General features: G+C 53.7%; 2 protein-coding genes across 4 annotated transcripts in view; one reads left to right on the forward strand and one right to left on the reverse strand.

The window, feature by feature from the left end:
• mybpc2a (myosin binding protein Ca) overlaps positions 1–7044 on the reverse strand; it is a 44928-nt gene extending 37884 nt beyond the window's left edge. Inside the window, exon 1 of one of the 2 annotated variants that reach the window (XM_088646243.1) lies at positions 6928–7044. In XM_088646243.1, the coding sequence (XP_088502369.1) occupies positions 6928–6949 (22 nt within the window). In that variant the 5' untranslated portion in view covers positions 6950–7044. The remainder of the gene's footprint in view (positions 1–6927) is intronic. The other variant, XM_088646242.1, reaches the window with a different exon arrangement.
• A 1691-nt stretch (positions 7045–8735) lies between these two features.
• Positions 8736–22766, forward strand: emc10 (ER membrane protein complex subunit 10). 2 transcript variants are annotated; one of them, XM_088646403.1, is made up of 8 exons: positions 8736–8895; positions 11010–11076; positions 12272–12384; positions 16001–16120; positions 16839–17020; positions 17776–17869; positions 18030–18124; positions 21679–22766. In XM_088646403.1, the coding sequence occupies exons 1-7, from the start codon at positions 8794–8796 to the stop codon at positions 18114–18116; spliced, it is 765 nt and encodes a 254-aa protein (XP_088502529.1). In that variant the 5' UTR covers positions 8736–8793; the 3' UTR covers positions 18117–18124; positions 21679–22766. The 2 variants fall into 2 exon arrangements, with proteins under 2 accessions (XP_088502529.1, XP_088502528.1); XM_088646402.1 differs by lacking the exon at positions 18030–18124 and having other exon boundaries at positions 8737–8895.
• Positions 22767–24738: the final 1972 nt, after the last annotated feature.

The following is a 24738-nucleotide window of genomic DNA, read 5'->3' on the forward strand; positions in this document are numbered from 1 at the left end:
ACTGGAGGAGCTCACCCAGCTGTGTCTGGAGGCTTCTGCAGGAGTCTCCGGTCCCGCAGCAGGGTGGGAGAGCCCGGAGGCCGGGTTTAGAAACAGCCCCTGTGTGCTGTGACAGCACATAGCAGAGAGCAGGCTATTTCGGGTCGCTGCCCCATGTGTAGTAAATGTCACCCTCCCCTGGCGAGTCTCCTCTTTCCATTGACTGCGACTCCCTAGACACTCCCGGACCCAGTCGGGCCCAGACCGGTCAGAGCCGAGCCCCGGCAGTCCCTCAGGGAAAACGGGCCGCGTTCATGTGGCTGTTCCGGTCCATTGACATAATCAGGGTTTCACTGACTTCTGGGAAAACTGCCCCTGCTGTGAGTGTGAGTGTGTGTGTCCTGTGAGGGACTGGCCCTGGTGTGAATGTGTGAGTGTGTGTGTGTGTGTCCTGAGAGGGACTGGCCCTGGTGTGAGTGTGAGTGTGTGTGTGTGTGTGTGTGTGTGTGTCCTGTGAGGGACTGGCCCTGGTGTGAATGTGTGAGTGTGTGTGTGTGTGTCCTGTGAGGGACTGGCCCTGGTGTGAATGTGTGAGTGTGTGAGTGTGTGTCCTGTGAGGGACTGGCCCTGGTGTGAGTGTGTGTGTGTGTGTCCTGTGATGGACTGGCCCTGGTGTGTCTGTGTGTGTCCTGTGATGGACTGGCCCTGGTGTGTCTGTGTGTGTCCTGTGATGGACTGGCCCTGGTGTGTCTGTGTGTGTCCTGTGAGGGACTGGCCCTGGTGTGTCTGTGTGTGTCTGTGTGTGTCCTGTGATGGACTGGCCCTGGTGTGTCTGTGTGTGTCCTGTGATGGACTGGCCCTGGTGTGTCTGTGTGTGTCTGTGTGTGTCCTGTGATGGACTGGCCCTGGTGTGTCTGTGTGTGTCCTGTGATGGACTGGCCCAGTGTGAGTGTGTGTGTGTCTCTGTGTGTGTCTGTGTGTGTGTCCTGTGTGGGAGTGGCCCTGGTGTGTGTGTGTGTCTGTGTGTGTGTGTGTGTGTGTGTGTGTGTGTGTGTGTGTGTGTGTGTGTGTGTGTGTGTCCTGTGAGGGACGGGCGTCCCATCCATGGTGTCCCCTGCCTGTACAGCCCTAGACAGCCCCCAGAAAGCCAGCCAGTGACCCTGCACTGGACAAAGGGGTGAGAAAGTGGATGGATTCATTCTGAACGTGTCTGTGTTATAAGGAGAGTTGGATGGCTCGATGGCGTTGAGCCCACCTAACTATTGACCAGTGCCCTCCTCTCGGGAAGCGTCCTGAGAGAGGTCAGGGTCTCGGCTTCAACAACATGGCTGGGCAGCTTGCTCCCCACCCCCACCCCCCTCTGTGTACAGAAGTGCCCGTGCCTTCATTCCCCAGCTCCCAGGGCAGTTCGCCTGTGTCCTCTGGTGCGTATCAACCGGTCCCTGGCAGGTGCCCTGTCGAGGACACTGAACGCCTGGTTCAGGTCCGCTCAAGGCTCACTTCCTCGTGGCCTCTGGCCAGCGCCTTCGGAACCGCGCTCTTCCCCCTCCGACCCTTGACCTTTCACCTTTACCCCGGGGGGGGGGGGGGGGGAGGGGGGCGGTTTTCGGGAGGCGGGGTGGGTTCGGATATCGGCTCACACGACCGGCTGGGCCCTTTGTGTTTCCCGACCCGAGCCCCGGAGCAGGGAAGGGCTCTGCTCCTCCAGACGGGAATTCCTGGGCGATGAGATCTGATTAATTTGGGGTAGCGGTAACCGGACTCCGGCGGATCGCCTTGCACGACGAGGGCAGGCGGGATATATAGGGCAGGATGTATCGAGTTGGAGTTTGAGAAAATAAAACGCTAATCCCCCAGTATTTTCATAAGCTGCTCGGGGCGATCTGATAGCGATGGGATAGCACATTTCAGAGCCTTATATAATTATAACTGTCCGCACGCGAGACCCCGGATTATAACTGTATACTGACAACCAAACTGTGAGACTGACTGCACACTCCAGTACATTAACACTGCACTGAGAGAGAGGGGGGTTAATACACACACACTGACTGGACACTCCAGTACATTAACACTGCACTGAGAGAGAGGGGTTAATACAGACACACTGACTGGACACTCCAGTACATTAACACTGCACTGAGAGAGAGGGGTTAATACAGACACACTGACTGGACACTCCAGTACATTAACACTGCACTGAGAGAGAGAGGGGTTCATACACACACACTGACTGGACACTCCAGTACATTAACACTGCACTGAGAGAGAGAGAGGGGTTAATACAGACACACTGACTGGACACTCCAGTACATTAACACTGCACTGAGAGAGAGAGGGGTTAATACAGACACACTGACTGGACACTCCAGTACATTAACACTGCACTGAGAGAGAGAGGGGGTCATACAGACACACTGACTGGACACTCCAGTACATTAACACTGCACTGAGAGAGAGAGGGGTTCATACAGACACACTGACTGGACACTCCAGTACATTAACACTGCACTGAGAGAGAGAGGGGTTCATACAGACACACTGACTGGACACTCCAGTACATTAACACTGCACTGAGAGAGAGGGGTATCCTTTCCAGTATACAGTACTGCAGTCCCCTCTAATACAATAAAGTTCCAGTTCAACACAGTGTACGACAGCACAGGGCGGTGCGGTGTGGTCCTGTACTGGAGTCCAGTCCAGTCCAGTCCAGCGCTCCAGTTCCCAGCAGCAGGAGAGAGATCTCTTCCCTCTGTGGGCGTGGCGCACACGAGACAGGGAGCGCTCCCTTAGGTCAGATGCCTCTGACCTCTGACCTCGGACCCCAGAACGGTCAAGTCCGGAGCAGAGGAGAGGGGAATTCTGGGAGTGCCGGGACAGTGTGGAATGGGAACAAGGAACGTGTCGGAGAGAGACGGGGAGGGATTAGGGACGGAGGGAGAGGAATTTCGGGACAAGCAGGAGAAGGATTAGAGAAAGAGGAAGAGGGATTTGGAAAGAAGAAGGATTTGGGAATGAGTATATAATCTATCTCTTTTACTTTCTTTTCCTTCCTGCTCGACTGCCGAGTGACTGACTACCATTCCGTTTCTCTGGCCGGATCTCGGGGCGCGTCTCTGTAACGTCCTGAGACCTCTCTCTCGCCTCCTCCCCACACTTCCTCTTCCTCTCAGTGACCACAGCCTGGACACACACACTGGACACAGGCAGACCTGGCTGTCCAGAGAGGACAGGCTCAGTGACCACAGCCTGGACACACACACTGGACACAGGCAGACCTGGCTGTCCAGAGAGGACAGGCTCAGTGACCACAGCCTGGACACACACACTGGACACAGGCAGACCTGTCTGTCCAGAGAGGACAGGCTCAGTGACCACAGCCTGGACACACACACTGGACACAGACAGACCTGGCTGTCCAGAGAGGACAGGCTCAGTGACCACAGCCTGGACACACACACTGGACACATGCAGACCTGGCTGCCCAGAGAGGACAGGCTGTGCTCCCACTGCCAGCGGGGAGAAATAGAGACAGAGGTGCACTTCCTACTGCACTGTGTCAGATACTCTGGGATTAGAGAAACATTCTTCCCCAAATGTACAAATCAAATCCCAGAATTCCTACACCTGCCAGAATCACAAGTCCCAGTCCTACTGGGAGAAGGAGGAGGGAACTCAGTTGAACTGGTAGCCCAGTGTGTGATCTCCTGTCCCAGCCTGAGGAACAGACAGTGAGCCTGTCTCTCAATAATAATAATACAGTGTGTGATCTCCTGTCCCAGCCTGAGGAACAGACAGTGAGCCTGTCTCTCAGTAATAATAATACAGTGTGTGATCTCCTGTCCCAGCCTGAGGAACAGACAGTGAGCCGGTCTCTCAATAATAATAATACAGTGTGTGATCTCCTGTCCCAGCCTGAGGAACAGACAGTGAGCCTGTCTCTCAATAATAATAATACAGTGTGTGATCTCCTGTCCCAGCCTGGGGAACAGACAGTGAGCCTGTCTCTCAATAATAATAATACAGTGTGTGATCTCCTGTCCCAGCCTGAGGAACAGACAGTGAGCCTGTCTCTCAGTAATAATAATACAGTGTGATCTCCTGTCCCAGCCTGAGGAACAGACAGTGAGCCTGTCTCACAATAATAATAATACAGTGTGATCTCCTGTCCCAGCCTGAGGAACAGACAGTGAGCCTGTCTCTCAATAATAATAATACAGTGTGTGATCTCCTGTCCCAGCCTGAGGAACAGACAGTGAGCCTGTCTCTCAATAATAATAATACAGTGTGTGATCTCCTGTCCCAGCCTGAGGAACAGACAGTGAGCCTGTCTCCCAATAATAATAATACAGTGTGTGATCTCCTGTCCCAGCCTGAGGAACAGACAGTGAGCCTGTCTCTCAATAATAATACAGTGTGTGATCTCCTGTCCCAGCCTGAGGAACAGACAGTGAGCCTGTCTCTCAATAATAATAATACAGTGTGTGATCTCCTGTCCCAGCCTGAGAGTCTGTCTCTCAATAATGTGTCATGTTTTGTGTGTTTCTGCTGTAAATGTTAGTAAATATTTTGTTGACTATCTGCTTTGGCAACACTGTAATTTATAGATTATGCCAGTAGAGTTTGTTGAGTTGAACTGAGAGAGGGAGAGAGGGAGAGGGGGAGAGATGGAGAGAAGGAGAGGCAGAGGTGGGAAAGCAGGTGTGAGCTCAGAACTTGGCAGAGCAGCTCCTTCAACATTTCTCCCTCCTCCTCCTCCTCCTGCCACTCTCTTCTCAGGTTTTACAGCCAGATCATGTGAGAGTCACACCAAGGACAGCCAGAAATTCAACATCCTGCCTACACCAGCTCCTGCAAATACTGCATACTGAGAGAGCCACGTCCTGCGTCCTGACCGTCCACAGCACGTACTGACCGATCCACAGCACGTACTGACCGTCCACAGCACGTACTGACCGATCCACAGCACGTCCTGACCGTCCACAGCACGTACTGACCGATCCACAGCACGTCCTGACCGTCCACAGCACGTCCTGACCGATCCACACAGCGTACTGACCGATCCACACAGCGTACTGACCGTCCACAGCCTGTGTACTGACCGATTCACACAGTGTACTGACCGATCCAAAGCACATACTGACCGATCCACAGCACAAATTGACCGATCCACAGCACATACTGACCGATCCACACAGCGTACTGACCGATCCACACAGCGTACTGATCGTCCACAGCCTGTGTACTGACCGATCCACACAGTGTACTGACCGATCCACACAGCGTACTGACCGATCCACACAGTGTACTGACCGTCCACAGCCTGTGTACTGACCGATCCACACAGCGTACTGACCGATTCACACAGTGTACTGACCGATCCACACAGCGTCCTGACCGATCCACACAGCGTACTGACCGATCCACAGCACATACTGACCGATCCACACAGCGTACTGACCGATCCACAGCACATACTGACCGATCCACACAGTGTACTGACCGATCCACAGCACATACTGACCGTCCACAGCCTGTGTACTGACCGATTCACACAGCGTACTGACCGATCCACACAGCGTCCTGACCGATCCACAGCACATACTGACCGATCCACACAGTGTACTGACCGTCCACAGCCTGTGTACTGACCGATCCACACAGCGTACTGACCGATCCACACAGTGTACTGACCGATCCACACAGCGTACTGACCGATCCACACAGTGTACTGACCGTCCACAGCCTGTGTACTGACCGATTCACACAGTGTACTGACCGATCCACAGCACATACTGACCGATCCACACAGTGTACTGACCGATCCACAGCACATACTGACCGATTCACACAGTGTACTGACCGATCCACACAGTGTACTGACCGATCCACAGCACATACTGACGATCCACACAGCGTACTGACCGATCCACACAGCGTACTGACCGATTCACAGCACATACTGACCGATCCACACAGCGTACTGACCGATCCACAGCCTGTGTACTGACCGATCCACACAGTTTACTGACCAATTTCTGATCCACAGGGCATACTGACCGATCCACAGTTTATACTGACTGATCCACAGGATATACTGATTGATCTCCATCCTGTGTATTGACCAATCTATACGGCACTGTAACACACAGACTTGAATACAATTAAGCAGAGACACTAGATACTAGTTTAATCATAACTATATGTACAAAGTAAAACTTCAATTTATGTGCAAAAAAATTTACATTGAAGTCAGTCCAGTCCAGCCTGGAGAGTCTCAGACTGCTTTGTCAGTGTCAGTGGAGTCTGATTATAATCCCAGTTCATAACTAATCCAGCTTCCAGTCCAGTCAGTCCAGTCCAGCCTGGAGAGTCTCAGACTGCTCTGTCAGTGTCAGTGGAGTCTGATTATAATCCCATTTCATAACTAATCCAGCTCCCAGTCCAGTCAGCCCAGTCCAGCCTGGAGAGTCTCAGACTGCTCTGTCAGTGTCAGTGGAGTCCGATTATAATCCCAGTTCATAACTAATCCAGCTCCCAGTCCAGTCAGTCCAGTCCAGCCTGGAGAGTCTCAGACTGCTCTGTCAGTGTCAGTGGAGTCTGATTATAATCCCAGTTCAAAACTAATCCAGATCCCAGTCCAGTCAGTCCAGTCCAGACTGGAGAGTCTCAGACTGCTCTCTCAGTGTCAGTGGAGTCTGATTATAATCCCAGTTCATAACTAATCCAGATCCCAGTCCAGTCAGTCCAGCCTGGAGAGTCTCAGACTGCTCTGTCAGTGTCAGTGGAGTCTGATTATACTCCCAGTAAAGAACTAATCCAGCTCCCAGTCCAGTCAGCCTAGTCCAGCCCTGAGAGTCGGTAGGGGGTCGGTTCTGATGGGGGTCAAGTCCAGCTCTCGTGAGAGGCCACAGTAAGTGTGCTCTCAGGTGGGAGGCCGGTTCTTACCTGGCTTCTTGGGCTCTGGCATGGCTGTGCGTCGGCTGCTCTCTGTCCGTCCTCGAGGCTCTGATCTGAGAGTAAGAATGTGCCCTCGTTTAATTCTGTCCCTCCTGGCACTCAAGACTCCCCGGGAGAGAGGGGGCAAGGGGGGCTGTCACTTGAGACCCTGGGTCTCTGAGGAGGGAGGAGGGTGCTTAGGTTAACTAGTGAGGACACCTGGTTATCTACTGAAAGAGTGATCTACTGTATCTAACTCTGGAGTGTCCAGTCAGTGTGTGTGTATGAACCCCTCTCTCTCTCTCAGTGCAGTGTTCATGTACTGGAGTGTCCAGTCAGTGTGTGTGTATTAACCCCTCTCTCTCTCAGTGCAGTGTTCATGTACTGGAGTGTCCAGTCAGTGTGTCTGTATTAACCCCTCTCTCTCTCAGTGCAGTGTTAATGTACTGGAGTGTCCAGTCAGTGTGTCTGTATGAACCCCTCTCTCTCTCAGTGCAGTGTTAATGTACTGGAGTGTCCAGTCAGTGTGTCTGTATGAACCCCTCTCTCTCAGTGCAGTGTTAATGTACTGGAGTGTCCAGTCAGTGTGTCTGTATGAACCCCTCTCTCTCTCAGTGCAGTGTTAATGTACTGGAGTGTCCAGTCAGTGTGTCTGTATGAACCCCTCTCTCTCAGTGCAGTGTTAATGTACTGGAGTGTCCAGTCAGTGTGTCTGTATGAACCCCTCTCTCTCTCAGTGCAGTGTTAATGTACTGGAGTGTCCAGTCAGTGTGTGTGTATTAACCCCTCTCTCTCTCAGTGCAGTGTTCATGTACTGGAGTGTCCAGTCAGTGTGTCTGTATTAACCCCTCTCTCTCTCAGTGCAGTGTTAATGTACTGGAGTGTCCAGTCAGTGTGTCTGTATGAACCCCTCTCTCTCTCAGTGCAGTGTTCATGTACTGGAGTGTCCAGTCAGTGTGTCTGTATTAACCCCTCTCTCTCTCTCTCAGTGCAGTGTTCATGTACTGGAGTGTCCAGTCAGTGTGTGTGTATTAACCCCTCTCTCTCTCAGTGCAGTGTTAATGTACTGGAGTGTCCAGTCAGGGTGTCTGTATTAACCCCTCTCTCTCTCAGTGCAGTGTTAATGTACTGGAGTGTCCAGTCAGTGTGTCTGTATTAACCCCTCTCTCTCTCTCAGTGCAGTGTTCATGTACTGGAGTGTCCAGTCAGTGTGTGTATTAACCCCTCTCTCTCTCAGTGCAGTGTTAATGTACTGGAGTGTCCAGTCAGTGTGTCTGTATGAACCCCTCTCTCTCTCAGTGCAGTGTTAATGTACTGGAGTGTCCAGTCAGTGTGTCTGTATGAACCCCTCTCTCTCTCAGTGCAGTGTTAATGTACTGGAGTGTCCAGTCAGTGTGTGTGTATTAACCCCTCTCTCTCTCAGTGCAGTGTTAATGTACTGGAGTGTCCAGTCAGTGTGTCTGTCTACAGTCCTCGGCTGAATCAGCGTTTAGGTGAAAATAGACTGGTTAGACACAGAGCTGAAGGCATTATTGAAATGTAAATATAATTAATTAACAATTTATAAATATAAAATATGATTTTTTTTAATTACTGAAGCCGGTTCCTAAATCTATAAAATACATTTTACATTAGAAGAGGAAGTTCTCTCAGTCACCAGTTCTTAAATAAAGCACGGTCTGCTTTATTTTTTACATTCTCTCATATCCTTTTCATTACGGTAGAGTTTAACGTTCCCTCTTGCTCTCTGTATTATCCTCCGTAACAACCGCAAGCTTCCTGACGTATGACGCACAGTTGTAGTCCTGCGACGCTCTTCCGGTTCGCGGAGATGTAGTCCTGCGTCGCCCGTCCTCTTCCGGCCTCAAATCGAACATGGCGACGACCTGTTGGTTTCTGCGATTGCGGGTCTCCGGTTTGCCGGCGCTCGTCCTGCTTCTTTCCGCCGGGTTTGGGGGCTGTAACTCGGGCAGACGGGTGAGTGTGATGCCCAGCCTTTCCTTCTTACCCGAAACAGGCTGGGCGTGTTCGGACTGTGTCGGGACGGGACACCAACGACTCGGACCCGTGTCTGCGCGGACCCGCACCCCGGGTGTCTCCCTGCCCCCGGGGTCGTGTCGGTGTGTCTCCGCGCTCCCGGGTGGAGATGAGCGGCTGGTTTCCCGTGGTTTCGGGGTGTCTGTCGCCGCTCGGTTGGGTTGTGTTGCGGGAGGTATCGGGGTTGCCAGACCCGAAGAGGGAGAGGGGTTGTTCGGGCGCCCCCAAAGATCTCGGGGATACGATGCCTCCCTCTCTCGTCCAGTGCTCACTTCCCGTGTCAGTTTCCGAAAGCCTGCTGGGTTTTTGAAGTGCATAATGGCCGCTTCTGCAGCCTCAGGAGCCCGCCCGGGCTGGTCCGGGTCAGTATCGTCCTGGGATGGGAGACCTGCGGGGAACACCAGGGTGCAGCTGTCAGTGGTGTTGGTGGACCAGTAGGAGGCGCCCTTGCCCTCCGCAGCAGAGTTTCCAGACCAGTGCCCCCAGCCTGGTGAACAGGGTCACTGAGCTGCAGGACACAGTGTGTCTCCCAGGTGGGGCAGCTGGTGCAGACTGATCGCTGTGTGTCTCCCAGGTGGGGTTACTGGTGCAGAATGATCACTGTGCATCTCCCAGGTGGGGCTGCTGGTGCAGAATGATCGCTGTGCGTCTCCCAGGTGGGGTGACTGGTGCAGAATGATCACTGTGTGTCTCCCAGGTGGGGTTACTGGTGCAGAATGATCACTGTGTGTCTCCCAGGTGGGGTCACTGGTGCAGAATGATCACTGTGTGTCTCCCAGGTGGGGCTGCTGGTGCAGAATGATCACTGTGTGTCTCCCAGGTGGGGTTACTGGTGCAGAATGATCGCTGTGTGTCTCCCAGGTGGGGCTGCTGGTGCAGAATGATCACTGTGTGTCTCCCAGGTGGGGTCACTGGTGCAGAATGATCACTGTGCATCTCCCAGGTGGGGTTACTGGTACAGAATGATCACTGCGCGTCTCCCAGGTGGGGTCACTGGTGCAGACTGATCACTGCGCGTCTCCCAGGTGGGGTTACTGGTGCAGACTGATCGCTGTGCGTCTCCCAGGTGGGGTCACTGGTACAGAATGATCACTGTGCGTCTCCCAGGTGGGGTCACTGGTGCAGAATGATCACTGTGCGTCTCCCAGGTGGGGTCACTGGTGCAGAATGATCACTGTGCGTCTCCCAGGTGGGGTCACTGGTGCACAATGATCACTGTGCGTCTCCCAGGTGGGGTCACTGGTGCAGACTGATCACTGTGCGTCTCCCAGGTGGGGTCACTGGTGCAGACTGATCACTGTGCACTGTGAACATGGGTAAGACAGCAAAATGTTCTGGTGCTTTCACTTCCTGATGCCTTGAAGTGTGGTCCATCCTCAGAATTAGTAGTGACTTGTTATAGAGAAAAGCATGTACTGCTTATGGAATGTAAACGATTTATACTATTGTGAGGTGAGGTTTGGTTGTGCTCAGTAAGTGATAGGGTTTACATTAAAAATGCATAAGATTGAATCAATCACTAAACATCTGTTCTGCTATTCTAGAATGATTTAGGTTTTTACAGGTTTTAGGCTGGTGCAGAATGATCGCTGTGCGTCTCCCAGGTGGGGTCACTGGTACAGAATGATCACTGTGTGTCTCCCAGGTGGGGTCACTGGTACAGAATGATCGCTGTGCGTCTCCCAGGTGGGGCAGTGCTTCAGTGGGTGAGAAAGCAGAGCCTGCTGTGTGTAAGCCCTGTGGGACCGTGCAGCTCCAGACCTGCGTGCCGTGATGCTGCTCCTGTAGGTCTCCCTCAGCCTGTCTGACTCATGTCGCGCAGCCCGGGAGAGATCTGCTCTGGAATGGGCACTGTGCCCCCAGGCTGGTGTGAGATTCCGCTCAGAGCTCTGGACTGGACTGGTCTGCTCCTGGGCCTGGTCTCTGGCTCCTGGGGGCTGCTCCTACTTGAAGGAGGTGCCCACAGGTTTGTGGCTCTCGTCACTTCGACGTCACTGTATCCCAGCTGTCACTGCGGCTTCTTCCTGTTTGCTCACTATTCACTTCCTGTCCAGCCAGGTGAGACCTTGGAGCCGGACAGCACTGGGTTTTCCATTCCCCTGGAGCACTCCTTCGAGCTGGGTGAGTGTTACTATACTGGAGTGTCCAGTCAGTGTGTGTGTATGAACCCCTCTCTCTCTCAGTGCAGTGTTCATGTACTGGAGTGTCCAGTCAGTGTGTGTGTATGAACCCCTCTCTCTCTCAGTGCAGTGTTAATGTGCTGGAGTGTCCAGTCAGTGTGTCTGTATTAACCCCTCTCTCTCTCAGTGCAGTGTTAATGTACTGGAGTGTCCAGTCAGTGTGTCTGTATTAACCCCTCTCTCTCTCAGTGCAGTGTTAATGTACTGGAGTGTCAAGTCAGTGTGTCTGTATGAACCCCTCTCTCTCTCAGTGCAGTGTTAATGTACTGGAGTGTCCAGTCAGTGTGTCTGTATGAACCCCTCTCTCTCTCAGTACAGTGTTAATGTACTGGAGTGTCCAGTCACTGTGTCTGTATGAACCCCTCTCTCTCTCAGTGCAGTGTTCATGTACTGGAGTGTCCAGTCAGTGTGTCTGTATTAACCCCTCTCTCTCTCAGTGCAGTGTTCATGTACTGGAGTGTCCAGTCACTGTGTCTGTATGAACCCCTCTCTCTCTCAGTGCAGTGTTCATGTACTGGAGTGTCCAGTCAGTGTGTCTGTATTAACCCCTCTCTCTCTCAGTGCAGTGTTCATGTACTGGAGTGTCCAGTCAGTGTGTCTGTATGAACCCCTCTCTCTCAGTGCAGTGTTCATGTACTGGAGTGTCCAGTCAGTGTGTGTGTATGAACCCCTCTCTCTCTCAGTGTAGTGTTAATGTACTGGAGTGTCCAGTCAGTGTGTCTGTATTAACCCCTCTCTCTCTCAGTGTAGTGTTAATGTACTGGAGTGTCCAGTCAGTGTGTCTGTATTAACCCCTCTCTCTCTCAGTGTAGTGTTAATGTACTGGAGTGTCCAGTCAGTGTGTCTGTATTAACCCCTCTCTCTCTCAGTGTAGTGTTAATGTACTGGAGTGTCCAGTCAGTGTGTCTGTATGAACCCCTCTCTCTCAGTGCAGTGTTCATGTACTGGAGTGTCCAGTCAGTGTGTCTGTATGAACCCCTCTCTCTCTCAGTGCAGTGTTAATGTACTGGAGTGTCCAGTCAGTGTGTCTGTATGAACCCCTCTCTCTCTCAGTGCAGTGTTCATGTACTGGAGTGTCCAGTCAGTGTGTCTGTATTAACCCCTCTCTCCCTCTTTCTCTCCTGTCCCTTTATCAGATGACAGTCCTCAGTTCGGCCTGCGGGGGGCGCTGCTGCTGAAGCCAGGCAGAGAGTCCGGGCTCTCCCTGTCTCAGAACCAGCTGACCGAGGAGGAGAGGAACAAGCTGCGGGTGAGAGACCCGGTGGTCCGAGGCGGACGGGGGGGCAGGGTGGGGGGAGTGAGGTAGAGGATCCCCTTCCTGGAGCAAGAAAGCGATCTTAGTTCAGACCGCCTGGGAACCGGACAGAGTTGAGCAGGAGTGAATGATGCTCCAGGTGGCACAAGCAGTAGATCATTAAGCTGCGGTTCAGGGCTGTGCAGGGCTGTCCTGTGTCTGTATTAACCCCTCTCTCTCTCTGTCAGGAGGACAGCAGTGGACAGAGGGGCCAGTGCTGCTGTTCAGGGGTGTCCTGTGTCTGTATTAACCCCTCTCTCTCTGTCAGGAGGACAGCAGTAGACAGAGGGGCCAGTGCTGCTGTTCAGGGGTGTCCTGTGTCTGTATTAACCCCTCTCTCTCTCTGTCAGGAGGACAGCAGTGGACAGAGGGGCCAGTGCTGCTGTTCAGGGGTGTCCTGTGTCTGTATTAACCCCTCTCTCTCTCTGTCAGGAGGACAGCAGTAGACAGAGGGGCCAGTGCTGCTGTTCAGGGGTGTCCTGTGTCTGTATTAACCCCTCTCTCTCTCTGTCAGGAGGACAGCAGTGGACAGAGGGGCCAGTGCTGCTGTTCAGGGGTGTCCTGTGTCTGTATTAACCCCTCTCTCTCTCTGTCAGGAGGACAGCAGTGGACAGAGGGACCAGTGCTGCTGTTCAGGGCTGTCCTGTGTCTGTATTAACCCCTCTCTCTCTCTGTCAGGAGGACAGCAGTGGGCAGAGGGGCCAGTGCTGCTGTTCAGGGCTGTCCTGTGTCTGTATTAACCCCTCTCTCTCTCTGTCAGGAGGACAGCAGTGGACAGAGGGGCCAGTGCTGCTGTTCAGGGCTGTCCTGTGTCTGTATTAACCCCTCTCTCTCTGTCAGGAGGACAGCAGTGGGCAGAGGGGCCAGTGCTGCTGTTCAGGGCTGTCCTGTGTCTGTATTAACCCCTCTCTCTCTCTCTCTGTCAGGAGGACAGCAGTGGACAGAGGGGCCAGTGCTGCTGTGCAGGGCTGTCCTGTGTCTGTATTAACCCCTCTCTCTCTCTCTGCCAGGAGGACAGCAGTGGACAGAGGGGCCAGTGCTGCTGTTCAGGGGTGTCCTGTGTCTGTATTAACCCCTCTCTCTCTCTGTCAGGAGGACAGCAGTGGACAGAGGGGCCAGTGCTGCTGTTCAGGGGTGTCCTGTGTCTGTATTAACCCCTCTCTCTCTCTGTCAGGAGGACAGCAGTGGACAGAGGGGCCAGTGCTGCTGTTCAGGGCTGTCCTGTGTCTGTATTAACCCCTCTCTCTCTCTCTGCCAGGAGGACAGCAGTGGACAGAGGGGCCAGTGCTGCTGTTCAGGGCTGTCCTGTGTCTGTATTAACCCCTCTCTCTCTCTCTCTCTCTCCCAGGAGGACAGCAGTGGACAGAGGGGCCAGTGCTGCTGTGCAGGGCTGTCCTGTGTCTGTATTAACCCCTCTCTCTCTCTGTCAGGAGGACAGCAGTGGACAGAGGGGCCAGTGCTGCTGTTCAGGGCTGTCCTGTGTCTGTATTAACCCCTCTCTCTCTCTGTCAGGAGGACAGCAGTGGACAGAGGGGCCAGTGCTGCTGTTCAGGGCTGTCCTGTGTCTGTATTAACCCCTCTCTCTCTGCCAGGAGGACAGCAGTGGACAGAGGGGCCAGTGCTGCTGTTCAGGGGTGTCCTGTGTCTGTATTAACCCCTCTCTCTCTCTGTCAGGAGGACAGCAGTGGACAGAGGGGCCAGTGCTGCTGTTCAGGGGTGTCCTGTGTCTGTATTAACCCCTCTCTCTCTGCCAGGAGGACAGCAGTGGACAGAGGGGCCAGTGCTGCTGTTCAGGGCTGTCCTGTGTCTGTATTAACCCCTCTCTCTCTGCCAGGAGGACAGCAGTGGACAGAGGGGCCAGTGCTGCTGTTCAGGGGTGTCCTGTGTCTGTATTAACCCCTCTCTCTCTGTCAGGAGGACAGCAGTAGACAGAGGGGCCAGTGCTGCTGTTCAGGGGTGTCCTGTGTCTGTATTAACCCCTCTCTCTCTGTCAGGAGGACAGCAGTAGACAGAGGGGCCAGTGCTGCTGTTCAGGGGTGTCCTGTCTCTGTATTAACCCCTCTCTCAATTCAATTCAATTCAAGGTGCTTTATTAGCATGACCGATGGGTACAATCAGTGTTGCCAAAGCAAATAAAAATAATAAAATTAACATAGAACAAAACAAAAAATAGAAGTAAAATAAAATCTACAGACATGTTTCAGACATTTACAACAAAGACATATTATATAATATCAACATATACTGTAGGCAGCTGGAGCATTATTGGGAGACGGACTCACTGTTCCTCAGGCTGTGACAGGAGATCACATACTGGGCTGCCAGATCAACTGAGTTCCCTCCTCCCTCTCCCAGTAGGATTGGGACCTGTTGTGGTTTTGGCAGGTGTGGGAACTCTGGGATTAGATTTCTGAATTTCGGGAAGAATGTTTCTCTAATCCCAGAGTATCTGTCACAGTGCAGTAGGAAGTGCACCTCTGTCTCTATTTCTCCCTGCTGGCAGTGGGAGCACAGCCTGTCCTCTCTGGGCAGCCAGGTCTGCCTGTGTCGCCCAGTTTCTATGGCCAGGTTGTGGTCACTGAGCCTGTACTTCGTCAGGGTCTGTTTCTGTTTGTTATTTTTTATTTTGGTCAAATATTCAGCTAGTGTGTATTGTCTGTTTAAGGTTCTGTAGCATTCCAGTTTATGTTGTGTTTGTGTGTGTGTGTCCCAGTGTGTGAGATATTGCTGTTTGATCTGTGCTGTGATGTGGTTGAGTCTGGGTTGTGGTGCTCTAGCAGTGCTGTCCTGAGGCTGGTTAGTGTTGGTGTGGCTCAGGTCGGTGAGCCTCAGGACCAGCTGGCTCAGGGGGCTCTGTTTTGGGCTCAGCTCTTGGCTCAGCAGGGCTTTGTGGTGGTAGGAATTTTGGTCGCTGTTTTTTAGGTGTAGCCAATACTTTAATATTCTTTTCTGTATGTTTATCAATAGTGGGTACTGGCCTAATTCGGCCCTGCACCCGTTGTTAGTTAGGAGTTTTTCTCTGCACACGGAGGATGATTCTACAGATCTCCATGTGCAGAGTTTCTGTGGGGTGTTTGTCCCATTGGGTGTAATCCTGGTCTGTGAGGGGACCCCAAACTTCACTGCCGTATAGGGCAATGGGTTGGATTACACTTTCAAATATTTGGAGCCAGATTCTTGTTGGTGGGTTGATGTTGAAGAGCCTCCTTCTTATTGCGTAGAAAGCCCTGAGTGCCTTCTCCCTCAGTGCCTTCACTGCCAGGTCAAAACTCCCGGAAGAGCTGATGGTGAGACCGAGATATGTGTAGCTGGATGTGTGCTCCAATGTGTTCTTGTTCAGTGTGAATTTGTACCTGTTTCCCTGAGGTCTGGCTTTCTTCTGGAAAACCATAACTCTGGTCTTGTCCAGATTGACTGTCAGTGCCCAGGTCTGACAGTACTGCTCCAGCAGTGCCAGGTTCTGCTGCAGCCCCTCTCTCTCTCTGTCAGGAGGACAGCAGTGGACAGAGGGGCCAGTGCTGCTGTTCAGGGCTGTCCTGTGTCTGTATTAACCCCTCTCTCTCTCTGTCAGGAGGTGGCAGCAGTAGATGGTCTTTATCGGATCAGGGTCCCGCGGAGCTCTGTGCTGACGGGCCTGACGGACAGACATTCCTCGCAGGCTGACGGATACCTCACCTCGTTTGTCCGAGCGGTGAGAGAGCGGAAACGAGGAGGGGAGGGGTGACTGAGGGAAAGGAACAGAATGCAGAACTCATAGAAAGCAGAGTGCAGTAGTTTTTGCACTGTATGGTCTATATTAATGTCTGTATTAATCTGTATGTGTGTGAGGTGTGTCTCTAGGGTCTATATTAGGGTCTGTATTAATCTGTGTGTGAGGTGTGCCTCTAGGGTCTATATTAGGTTCTGTATTAATCTGTGTGTGTGTGAGGTGTGTCTCTGGGGTCTATATTAGGGTCTGTATTAATCTGTGTGTGTGAGGTGTGTCTCTAGGGTCTATATTAGGGTCTGTATTAATCTGTGTGTGTGAGGAGTGTCTGTGGGGTCTATATTAGGGTCTGTATTAATCTGTGTGTGTGAGGTGTGCCTCTAGGGTCTATATTAGGGTCTGTATTAATCTGTGTGTGTGAGGTGTGTCTCTAGGGTCTATATTAGGGTCTGTATTAATCTCTGTGTGTGAGGTGTGTCTCTAGGGTCTATATTAGGGTCTGTATTAATCTCTGTGTGTGAGGTGTGTCTCTAGGGTCTGTATTAATTTTGGTGTGTGTGGGAGGTGTCTCTTGGGTCTATATTAGGGTCTGTATTAATCTGTGTGTGTGAGGAGTGTCTCTGGGGTCTATATTAGGGTCTGCTATGTCTGAATTTAGGGTCTATGCTAGGATCTTTGTCACCAGTCTCTTTCTCTTTGTCAGTGTGCTCTAGTGGAGTCTCACCTCAGTGATGTCATCACTGTGAACACTGATGTCAGTGGCAGTGTGATTGGCATCTCCATAGTCACACTGCCAGGCTCCTGCCAAGGGGCAGAGGTGGAGGATGTCGATCTGGAAATGTTTAACACCACACTGAGCATCATGGGACCATCGTCAGCCCCTGCGTAAGTCTCTCCTTTATGTACTGGAGTGTCCAGTCAGTGTGTGTGTATGAACCCCCCTCTCTCAGTGCAGTGTTAATTTACTGGAGTGTCCAGTCAGTGTGTCTGTATTAACCTCTCTCTCTCTCTCAGTGCAGTGTTAATGTACTGGAGTGTCCAGTCAGTGTGTGTGTATTAACCCCTCTCTCTCTCAGTGCAGTGTTAATGTACTGGAGTGTCCAGTCAGTGTGTCTGTATGAACCCCTCTCTCTCAGTCCAGTGTTCATGTACTGGAGTGTCCAGTCAGTGTGTCTGTATTAACTCCTCTCTATCTCAGTGCAGTGTTAATGTACTGGAGTGTCCAGTCAGTGTGTCTGTATTAACTCCTCTCTATCTCAGTGCAGTGTTAATGTACTGGAGTGTCCAGTCAGTGTGTGTGTATTAACCCCTCTCTCTCTCAGTGCAGTGTTAATGTACTGGAGTGTCCAGTCAGTGTGTGTGTATTAACCCCTCTCTCTCTCAGTGCAGTGTTAATGTACTGGAGTGTCCAGTCAGTGTGTCTGTATGAACCCCTCTCTCTCAGTCCAGTGTTCATGTACTGGAGTGTCCAGTCAGTGTGTCTGTATTAACTCCTCTCTATCTCAGTGCAGTGTTAATGTACTGGAGTGTCCAGTCAGTGTGTGTGTATTAACCCCTCTCTCTCTCAGTGCAGTGTTAATGTACTGGAGTGTCCAGTCAGTGTGTCTGTATGAACCTCTCTCTCTCTCTCTCTCTCTCAGTCCAGAAACTGCTTTGTTCATCGAGAGGATGGAGCAGGAGCAGGAGAAGAAGGGGAAGAATCCACAGGAGCAGAAGTCCTTCTTTGCGAAATACGTGAGTGTGGGCGTCCTGTCCAGCGCTGGGCCGTGCCGAGGGAGCGTGTGTGTCTCAGCGTTATTCGTGGGCTCGGTCGTGTGTGGCTGTGGTGTTTGCGTGTGTCGGCGTGTTCGCTTCTCCTGTTGTATTCATCGGCGTGTTTGTGTCTGTGTTTCAGTGGTATTTAATTTTGGGAGGTGCCGTTTTCCTCATGGCCACCAGTTCCTCACAGGCTCCAGCAGGGGGAGCCAGAGAGCAGGGCTGACCTCACAAGTAAACGGCGCAGACGCTCCCTCTCCCCCTCCCCATCTTCCCCTGCTCACTCTCTCCCTGTCTGTCACTCGGAGCTCCAGTCCTCTGCTGACTCAATCAGGCAGGTGTGGGATCAGGAGACAGGTGTGGGATCAGGAGACAGGTGTGCCAGTCAGACAGGTGTGGGATCAGGAGACAGGTGTGCCAGTCAGACAGGTGTGGGGTCAGGAGACAGGTGTGGGATCAGGAGACAGGTGTGCCAGTCAGACAGGTGTGGGGTCAGGAGACAGGTGTGGGGTCAGGAGACAGGTGTGCCAGTCAGACAGGTGTGGGGTCAGGAGACAGGTGTGGGATCAGGAGACAGGTGTGGCAGTCAGACAGGTGTGGGGTCAGGAGACAGGTGTGGGATCAGGAGACAGGTGTGGCAGTCAGACAGGTGTGGGATCAGGAGACAGGTGTGGCAGTCAGACAGGTGTGGGGTCAGGAGACAGGTGTGCCAGTCAGACAGGTGTGGGGTCAGGAGACAGGTGTGGGATCAGGAGACAGGTGTGCCAGTCAGACAGGTGTACAGGTTTTTGACACTCTGTCTTGGCTACTGCACCCTGGGATGCCCTCTTGTCAAGCTAGAGGTTTGACATCACCTGATGAAATTTGGGCGAAACGTTCGCTGGACCTGCGATCCGAGTCGCCCAGCCGATGAGTCAGCAAGGATCTCCCTGGTGCTCCCCGATCTGTCCGTGGCTGAGGGATCTGTTGGTGTCTCTGGGATCTGTCCGTGACTGAGGGATCTGTCCGTGACTGAGGGATCTGTTGGTGTCTCTGGGATCTGTCCGTGACTGAGGGATCTGTCGGTTCTTCAGGGATCTGTTGGAGTCTCGGGGATCTGACTGTGACTGAGGGATCTGTCACTCAGCAGGTGTGACAGTGCTGTAGGTCCTGGACTGTGGACTCGGTTTAGACACAGTCCAGATGTTTGCAGCTGGGATGGCGGCTGGGCCTGGCCTGTAGTCCCCGGGCTCTGCAGCTTGAGAGAGCTGGAAGACGCTGTGGGACTCTGGGCTGGTCCCGGGTACGAGGGCATCGGCCTGTTCTGAGTTCTAACTGACCTCCCGTCTTGTTTGTACTGATGGCTGGCAGGTGTGACAGTGCAGTCAGTCAGACTCCCAGTGCGCAGCAGTCTGATCCGCTCCAGGTGTGACAGTGCAGTCAGTCAGACTCACAGTGCACAGCAGTCTGATCTGCTCCAGGTGTGACAGTGCAGTCAGTCAGACTCCCAGTGCGCAGCAGTCTGATCCGCTCCAGGTGTGACAGTGCTGTCAGTCAGACTCCCAGTGCGCAGCAGTCTGATCCGCTCCAGGTGTAACAGTGCTGTCAGACTCCCAGTGTGCAGCAGTCTGATCCGCTCCAGGTGTGACAGTGCTGTCAGACTCCCAGTGTGCAGCAGTCTGATCCGCTCCAGGTGTGACAGTGCTGTCAGACTCCCAGTGCGCAGCAGTCTGATCCGCTCCAGGTGTGACAGTGCTGTCAGTCAGACTCCCAGTGCCCAGCAGTCTGATCCGCTCCAGGTGTTACAGTGCAGTCAGTCAGACTCCCAGTGCGCAGCAGTCTGATCCACTCCAGGTGTGACAGTGCTGTCAGTCAGACTCCCAGTGCGCAGCAGTCTGATCCACTCCAGGTGTGACAGTGCAGTCAGTCAGACTCCCAGTGCGCAGCAGTCTGATCCGCTCCAGGTGTGACAGTGCAGTCAGTCAGACTCCCAGTGCGCAGCAGTCTGATCTGCTCCAGGTGTGACAGTGCTGTCAGTCAGACTCCCAGTGCTCAGCAGTCTGATCCGCTCCAGGTGGGACAGTGCTGTCAGTCAGACTCCCAGTGCGCAGCACTCTGATCCGCTCCAGGTGTGACAGTGCAGTCAGTCAGACTCCCAGTGCGCAGCAGTCTGATCCGCTCCAGGTGTGACAGTGCTGTCAGACTCCCAGTGCGCAGCAGTCTGATCCGCTCCAGGTGTGACAGTGCTGTCAGACTCCCAGTGCGCAGCAGTCTGATCCGCTCCAGGTGTGACAGTGCAGTCAGTCAGACTCCCAGTGCGCAGCAGTCTGATCCGCTCCAGGTGGGACAGTGCTGTCAGTCAGACTCCCAGTGCGCAGCACTCTGATCCGCTCCAGGTGGGACAGTGCTGTCAGTCAGACTCCCAGTGCGCAGCACTCTGATCCGCTCCAGGTGTGACAGTGCAGTCAGTCAGACTCCCAGTGCGCAGCAGTCTGATCCGCTCCAGGTGTGACAGTGCTGTCAGACTCCCAGTGCGCAGCAGTCTGATCCGCTCCAGGTGTGACAGTGCTGTCAGACTCCCAGTGCGCAGCAGTCTGATCCGCTCCAGGTGTGACAGTGCTGTCAGTCAGACTCCCAGTGCGCAGCAGTCTGATCCGCTCCAGGTGTGACAGTGCAGTCAGTCAGACTCCCAGTGCGCAGCAGTCTGATCCGCTCCAGGTGTGACAGTGCAGTCAGTCAGACTCCCAGTGCGCAGCAGTCTGATCCGCTCCAGGTGTGACAGTGCTGTCAGTCAGTCTCCCAGTGCGCAGCAGTATGATCCGCTCCAGGTGTGACAGTGCAGTCAGTCAGACTCCCAGTGCGCAGCAGTCTGATCCGCTCCAGGTGTGACAGTGCTGTCAGACTCCCAGTGCGCAGCAGTCTGATCCGCTCCAGGTATGCAGAGCATGCTGGGAGTGCCGTGTCAGTGAAGGAGACCGGAGGTCGCGTGGGGGCAAGCCTGTGTGTACTGACGCCGGGACTCCTCCTGGGGGCGCTGTGTTTTGACACTGAGAGGGTTAGTACTGTCTGGACAGGAAGGCCACGCAGTGGAGCTTACAGGGGTGGCCTCAGCTTCCTGTGTTCAGCCTGTGAACAGAGGGTAGCCAGTGCTGTAGCTGCGCTAGGCTGCCTTATGGAAAGGTGGTGACAGTGCTCCCTCCAGTGGACTCCTTGCGTCATTGCGCATTGTCCTGTGTAGTGGTGGTGGTGTCATCTCTATTAGCCACACTCTTCCTCCTCGTATTAACGTCCTCCACCCCTCCACCCCCACCCAGCCTGCTCTCCCTGGCTATCCTGGCTAGGCTCCATGTCCTGACCTGTCCCTCTGTCCCTGGGCTCCGTGTCCTGACCTGTCCCTCTGTCCCTGGGCTCCGTGTCCTGACCTGTCCCTGGGCTCCGTTTCCTGACCTGTCCCTCTGTCCCTGGGCTCTGTGTCCTGACCTGTCCCTCTGTCCCTCTCTCCGTTTCTCTCCAGTGGATGTATCAGTGTATTAACCCCTCTCCCTCTCCCTGTCTCCCTCCAGTGGATGTGCTGGTGTATTAACCCCTCTCCCTCTCCCTGTCTCTCTGTCTCTTTCCAGTGGATGTACTGGTGTATTAACCCCTCTCCCTCTCCCTGTCTCTCTGTTTCTCTCCAGTGGATGTACTGGTGTATTAACCCCTCTCCCTCTCCCTCTCCCTCTCCCTCTCCCTCTCCCTCTCCCTGTCTCCCTCCAGTGGATATAGCAGTGTATTAACCCCTCTCCCTCTCCCTGTCTCTCTCTCTCCAGTGGATGTACATCGTCCCCCTGGTCCTATTCCTCATGATGTCGGGGGCACAGGACCAGGCTGGGGGCGGAGCCAGCGGTGGGGCAGCCAATGGGGGAGGCCGATGAACGCTGACATCACCACACTGGAGGATACCAACACAACCTGGTGCCCCAACAGCAGCTACACAACAGCACAGCTACACAACAGCACAGCTACACAACAGGACAGCTACACAACCAGGTGCCCCAACAAGACAGCTACACAACCTGGTGCCCCAACAGGACAGCTACACAACAGCACAGCTACACAACCTGGTGCCCCAACAGGACAGCTACACAACAGCACAGCTACACAACCAGGTGCCCTAACAGGACAGCTACACAACCAGGTGCCCCAACAGGACAGCTACACAACAGCACAGCTACACAACCTGGTGCCCCAACAGGACAGATACACAACAGCACAGCTACACAACCTGGTGCCACAACAGCAGCTACACAACAGGATAGCTACACAACCTGGTGCCCCAAGAGCAGCTACACAATAGGAAAGCGACACAACCTGGTGCCCCAACAGCAGCTACACAGCAGTAATGCTACACAATCCAACGCAATACAGCAGCTACACAACCTGACATACCAACAGTGAGAATTTAAAAAAAGTCAGAAGGGAGATAATTTCAAACGCTGTGAAGAATGGTTCTTCACAAATACAAAATCTGACTGTATCCACTTCAGCACAACAAATATCCAAGGCTGGAGTTTTGAAAAGTGCACAGAAAAAAAGTTTTTTGCCATTTAAAAAAACCTAGACCTAGTCTACACTTACTTCCTGTGGTGTAACCCCCTCTCTCTTCCCCCAGTGACCTAGTCTTCGCTCACTTCCTGTGGTGTAACCCCCTCTCTCCTCCCCCAGTGACCTAGTCTTCGCTCACTTCCTGTGGTGTAACCCCCTCTCTCCTCCCCCAGTGACCTAGTCTTCGCTCACTTCCTGTGGTGTAACCCCCTCTCTCCTCCCCCAGTGACCTAGTCTTCGCTCACTTCCTGTCCGCCCCAGAGTGATGCAAGAAAATATTTTTTTTTCCAAGAATAAAATATTTATTACCGTTCCTTTTGTGTTATTGTCACGTTTTAGAGATTGTGAGGTCTGCTGCAGAGCCCTACTCCCGGCCTGCGCCCAGAGAGGTCCTGTAGATGGACATGATGGACGGGACAGACAATTTGACACGTTAAAGCTGCCGCTGGGAGAGGTGTGAGTGGGGGCCAGCAGGGGGCGCTCACCCTGCTGTCTGTGTGGGTCCTAATGCCCCAGTATAGTGACGGGGGACACTGTACTGTAAACAGGCACCGTCCTTCAGATGAGACGTCAAACCGAGGTCTTGACTCTCTGTGGTCATGAACAATCCCAGGGTGCCTCTCGAGAAGAGTAGGGGTGTCACCCCAGTGTCCTGGCCAAACTCCCCCCTGGCCTTTACCCCTCATGGCCTCCTAATAACCCCCCTCTCTGAACTGGCTCCATCCCTCTGCTCTCCTCCCACTGAGAGCTGGTGTGTGTGAGAGGACTGGAGTATCATCCAGGTGGGGGTGGAGGGGATCCCCAGGAGCTGTACTGTGCTCAGAGAGGAGTGTGCAGGAGACTGCTATGTAAGTGCAAGGGATGCCTCTGATTATAAAGGAGGAGACGGCAGTCGCTCCAGCGATCCCAGGAGCTCCTGTGGTGCGGACGTGGGCTTCCTGGGTCCTCGGGACGCGGCGACCGTGCGGGAGCCAATCAGGAGCCGGCGTTTGGACGCTGTCCTTACCTACGTGGGCCTGGAGGCCTCGGTATTGACCCATCCCATTTCAGATGAGTGACAGTCCTCTGTTCACACACCAGGGGGCGATAGAGGAGCGAGGCAGTGCAGGGGGGACACTAATCTGGAGAGATTCGGCTGAGCTGCAGTCCTCTGTTCACACACCAGGGGGCGATAGAGGAGCGGGGCAGTGCAGGGGGGACTAATCTGGAGAGATTCGGCTGAGCCGCAGTACTCTGTTCACACACCAGGGGGCGATAGAGGAGCGGGGCAGTGCAGGGGGGGACTAATCTGGAGAGATTCGGCTGAGCTGCAGTACTCTGTTCACACACCAGGGGGCGATAGAGGAGCGAGGCAGTGCAGGGGGGACACTAATCTGGAGAGATTCGGCTGAGCTGCAGTCCTCTGTTCACACACCAGGGGGCGATAGAGGAGCGGGGCAGTGCAGGGGGGACTAATCTGGAGAGATTCGGCTGAGCTGCAGTACTCTGTTCACACACCAGGGGGCGATAGCTGAGCGAGGCAGTGCAGGGGGGACACTAATCTGGAGAGATTCAGCTGAGCCGCAGTACTCTGTTCACACACCAGGGGGCGATAGAGGAGTGAGGCAGTGCAGGGGGGCACTAGTCTGGAGAGATTCAGCTGAGCTGCAGTACTCTGTTCACACACCAGGGGGCGATAGAGGAGCGGGGCAGTGCAGGGGGGGACTAATCTGGAGAGATTCGGCTGAGCCGCAGTACTCTGTTCACACACCAGGGGGCGATAGAGGAGCGAGGCAGTGCAGGGGGGACTAATCTGGAGAGATTCGGCTGAGCTGCAGTCCTCTGTTCACACACCAGGGGGCGATAGAGGAGTGAGGCAGTGCAGGGGGGGACTAATCTGGAGAGATTCAGCTGAGCCGCAGTACTCTGTTCACACACCAGGGGGCGATAGAGGAGTGAGGCAGTGCAGGGGGGCACTAGTCTGGAGAGATTCGGCTGAGCCGCAGTACTCTGTTCACACACCAGGGGGCGATAGAGGAGCGGGGCAGTGCAGGGGGGACTAATCTGGAGAGATTCAGCTGAGCTGCAGTACTCTGTTCACACACCAGGGGGCGATAGAGGAGTGAGGCAGTGCAGGGGGGGACTAATCTGGAGAGATTCAGCTGAGCCGCAGTACTCTGTTCACACACCAGGGGGCGATAGAGGAGCGAGGCAGTGCAGGGGGGACTAATCTGGAGAGATTCCGCTGAGCTGCAGTACTCTGTTCACACACCAGGGGGCGATAGAGGAGCGAGGCAGTGCAGGGG

This window comes from Lepisosteus platostomus, chromosome 9 (genome assembly GCF_059453375.1).
Source record: "Lepisosteus platostomus isolate fLepPlt1 chromosome 9, fLepPlt1.hap1, whole genome shotgun sequence".
In the NCBI taxonomy this organism is placed as follows: Eukaryota; Metazoa; Chordata; class Actinopteri; order Semionotiformes; family Lepisosteidae; genus Lepisosteus; species Lepisosteus platostomus.